Below are 3,810 nucleotides of genomic sequence, written 5' to 3'. Positions count from 1 at the left end.
AGCTTCCTTTCCTCCACTTGCCTAGCTCTGGCCTGTGGGCTCCAGGGGACACTTACTGCTGCCCAAGACTGAATCACATCTAGGAAAAGACTGGGGTAGGTGGAGAAAATGCCTTCTTCTGTTTGGTGGTCCTGGGTTCGCTCCCAAGTCTCAGGAAGAATCTACAGTAGCACTGAGATGTTAGAGCTGCCAAGAAAGGGAGGTGGGGGTGAGAGACTGGGAGTTGTTAGCAGATGGCCCTCCCTTTCCCAGCCATACCACACCTCTCAGCCCTCGGGGCTAGAGTCCTGCTTCTGCTTCTCCTACAGGTGAAGAATCATGCAGCAGACCAGGAAGACAGACAGTCGTAACCCCTCCAGGCTCATCAGCTCCAGGCACCTTCCCGAGTGGTTCCTTTCCTTGCCTTGAGTGATTTTCCAAAGGCCTCTCAGTGGCACCCATGCAACCCATTCTGGAGCAAGGGCAATGGAAATGGAGGCACGGCTCAGCCAGACCAGCCAGGAAGCCTCCCCCCAGTGCTGGCTTTAGCTTTGGTCTTGTTTCCAGATGACAGTCTGGGGACTGGCAGGGAAGGGAAGCGGCCTGCAACTGCCCAGCACCAGCTCACCATTCTCATAAAGCTGAGGCCCACTAGTGGAAGGGGCAGCTGGACGGGGCCCACCTGGGAGCACCATCAGCCCTCTCTGACTGCAGGTACTGTTCCAGCGGCTCTCCTCCCTCTCAAAGCCCCCAATCCTGTCTGGGTGTCAACAGGGGTATCCTTTTTGTGTTGTTTCTATCTTGTTTCTTGCTGATATGATACCATGTATTTCAGATCCGCTTTGGAAATATGTATTATGTCACTGGGGGGAAATAAAATTTATATTTTTTTCCTCTTGATCAGGGGTTCTCATTGTGGTCTCCAAGCCTTATTCTGGCCCTTCGGCTGTCCCAGGCCAGCCCTTCCTAGAGAAGCTGAGCAGGCCCGAGACACACAAGCTCAGAAGCTCACACCAAGCCAGGGCAGAAAGGGCACCAGGCTGCCCCGCTTTTCTCCAAACCAGACCTGAGCACAAACCTGCACGGCTCAGGAGCCACAAAGGGAAGATCCTACCTTGTGGTCAGACAGGCCAGCTCTGCCCTGTAAAATGGCCAGACTCCATCTCCAACATCCAGAAACTCAGTCCTGGCAGTTCAAGTGCCCTCTCCCAGGAGCCAAGACGGGATGAGGGACACCAGGACACATATAAGATAATGCTGTCTCAAGCCCTTGACACCAGGAGTCCGAGAACACACTACCCAGCTCAGAAGAGCCTTGCTCTCTTAAATCCTGTACCAAGAACAACAGAATTTTTCAGATATAAAAGAGTTTATGTTTTAGCTCAGATATTAAGTGGGAAGGTACAGCCCCCTTGTCCATTCTCTCAAAAGCAGCCCAATAATATAGGAGGAGGGTCACTGGCCGGCCTGCATAGGGTCCATCCCTTACGAGACACTAGCTCCAGGTTCCATTTTCCAGGTAAGTCCAGCTGAAGTCCTTTCCAACTTGGGGGTCAGGCTGCATTCGCAGGTTTCTTCAACTGAGTCGTGGCTGGGAGCCAACTCAATTAGAAAAGTTCCTTTAACAGAACAGTTTGTAAAAAAATCATCCCAACACAGCTGTCCAGTGCATCAGTTCTGAGCACGCCTCCCCAGAGCCTCTCCCGTGGTCCGAGTTCTCAGCTTGGCGCACGCAGTCTGCAAGCCGACGGCGCGGGTCCTTTCGGGGACAGCGGCAGCTTGGTCCTCGGCGTCCGTCATTGCTCAGGGTTCTGGTTCAGGGCGGCGTGGCGGCGCCCCTCCGGCGGGCGGCCCGTACTAAGCACTGCTGCAAAACGGGGTAGAGGCGCTGGCAGCCCTCGAGACCCAGGCGCACAGCCTCCGCCCAGCTCTCGGTCGGGCCGCCCTCCCCGCTGCCCAGCAGCCCGGCCACCTGGTTGAGCACCGGCATAAGCGCCACGGTGAGGCCGGCGGCGGCGCGTTCCTCCTCTAGCAGCGTGGGATCCAGCAGCCAGGTGGGCTCGGGCCCCAGCGCGCGGCTTAAACCGCAGCCCACCACCAGGTCGTACATTTCGATGCCCGCGTCGGCCAGGGCGATCGCGGCAGCCGTGAGCGCGGCGGCCAGCGCCGAGCCGCCGTCCTCGAGCAGCAGCGCCGACACCTCGAGCTGCGCGCGCGGGTAGCGGCCCAGGCGCACGGCCGGCTCGAGCGCCTCCTGCAGCGCCAGCGCCAGCTCACGCTCCTCGCTGCCACCCGGGGGAGCGCGGCGCCGGCGGCCCGAGAAGGGCGCGCGGCGAAAGTCGCAGAGCAGGCGGCCCCGCAGCGCGGCCGGGGTCTCGCCGCCCGCTCCGGCCGGGCCACCACCGCGCTCACCGCCCTCTACCTGGCGTGGGCCGGACACTGCGCACAGCACCTTGGTGCCTCCCGCCTCCAGGTAGGCCGAGCCCTTGGCCTGGCTCAACAGCCCGGCGCGCGCGTACACAGGCCGGAGCCGCGTCGGGTCGCGAGCGGCCGGCACCTCGTCCTCGTCGGTCGCGTACAACTGAGGCGGCTGCGACTCCTCGGGCCCGCGGATGCGGCGGTTGTCCCCGGGCATGGCGGCACCTAACGTGCGAGCCGCCTTCACCCGTCGGCCCGGCCTCGCGCACCGGCTCTTCCGCCCGCTCAAAGCCGCGCGCTCGCGCGAGGACTGTCGGGATAGCGGCAGGCCGCCCCGCACCGCCCCCTGCCGGCCCGGAGGGAGAACGGCGAGCGCTGCAGAGGCCTGGGGCCGCCGCAAGGACGCCCGGAGCTCCGTGGATGGATGGACGATGTACCGGGCAGGCCTGCAGAAGTGGGACCTAGGCCGGCTCGGCTGACCTCTAGCCTTTGCGCTCAGGGTGTAGGGCTTCTTCCTTTCACTTGTGAAGCTGTAATTATTTTAATTTTGCACTTATTTGTGTGACTATTTTATCCATGTTCCCCACTGCCTTGCCCAAGAGGGCAGTGACCTTCTGTCTTGGTCACTCCTGTACTGTCAGTGCCCTGGCTGGCATAAACACTTGTCGAGTGAATGAACGCTCCTTACCTGGCATGCACATATTGCAACCAAGGGCCTCAGCACCCTCCCTCTATCTGCTTTTCATACTTCTCACCCCCAGGCCTTGTGACTGCTGGCCTCTGCTGCTTCTCTCAGCATAGACCTGCTTTTCCTCCTCCCTCAAAGTCAGCAGGCCTGAGAATGACCCAGGGCCCCAGAGCCAGCCTGCTGTACTCAGGGGACATGAAATCAGCCAGAGCAGGCACAACCAAGTACTGTACACTACTGCTACCAAACCCAACTGTCTTCAGACTTGGGTGAATGGACACAGAACCGGGTCAGAGTCTCCACCCTTACCATCTAAGTGAGGTCCTGGAACCAGGAATGATGTGGCAGTCAAAGGAGTGGGGGGAGGCAACTGATGTACCCTAAACACCTCCTATACCAAAGAATGCCTCTGACCTCACACCCAACCTGCACATCAAGTGAGGAAAAGGGATATGGGCCTAAAAAATGAACATAATCTCCTACAAGGGGCTCTATTCTGTGGACCACCTCCACAGATGTCCTGAGGAAAATCTAGCGGCCATTATTCCCGAACCTCAGGGGTCTGGGGCTGGACTCGTCAAGGACTGCGACCAGAAGCCAGTTGGAGCCACAGCATTTATTCTACAGACACCCAGGGAGCCACGGGCTGTCACACTGGGGGCACCCATTGGGGGTGGGGGTTGGGGGAGAGAGGGGAGGAGGAGGAGATAAGAAATCACATGGCA

At 59.5% G+C, this 3,810-nt stretch overlaps 1 protein-coding gene across 1 annotated transcript; it reads right to left on the bottom strand.

Moving 5' to 3' along the window:
• Positions 1–1,329: 1,329 nt before the first annotated feature.
• EXOSC6 (exosome component 6) lies at positions 1,330–3,682 on the bottom strand. The gene has a single exon (XM_082439222.1). The coding sequence runs from the start codon at positions 2,612–2,614 to the stop codon at positions 1,796–1,798; it is 819 nt and encodes a 272-aa protein (XP_082295348.1). The 5' UTR covers positions 2,615–3,682; the 3' UTR covers positions 1,330–1,795.
• Positions 3,683–3,810: the final 128 nt, after the last annotated feature.

The sequence above is a fragment of the Balaenoptera physalus genome, assembly GCF_965194825.1.
Source record: "Balaenoptera physalus genome assembly, chromosome: 19".
Lineage (NCBI taxonomy): Eukaryota > Metazoa > Chordata > Mammalia > Artiodactyla > Balaenopteridae > Balaenoptera > Balaenoptera physalus.
Note: the sequence above shows the minus strand (reverse complement) of the source record. Positions and strands in the feature narration are given on the sequence as shown.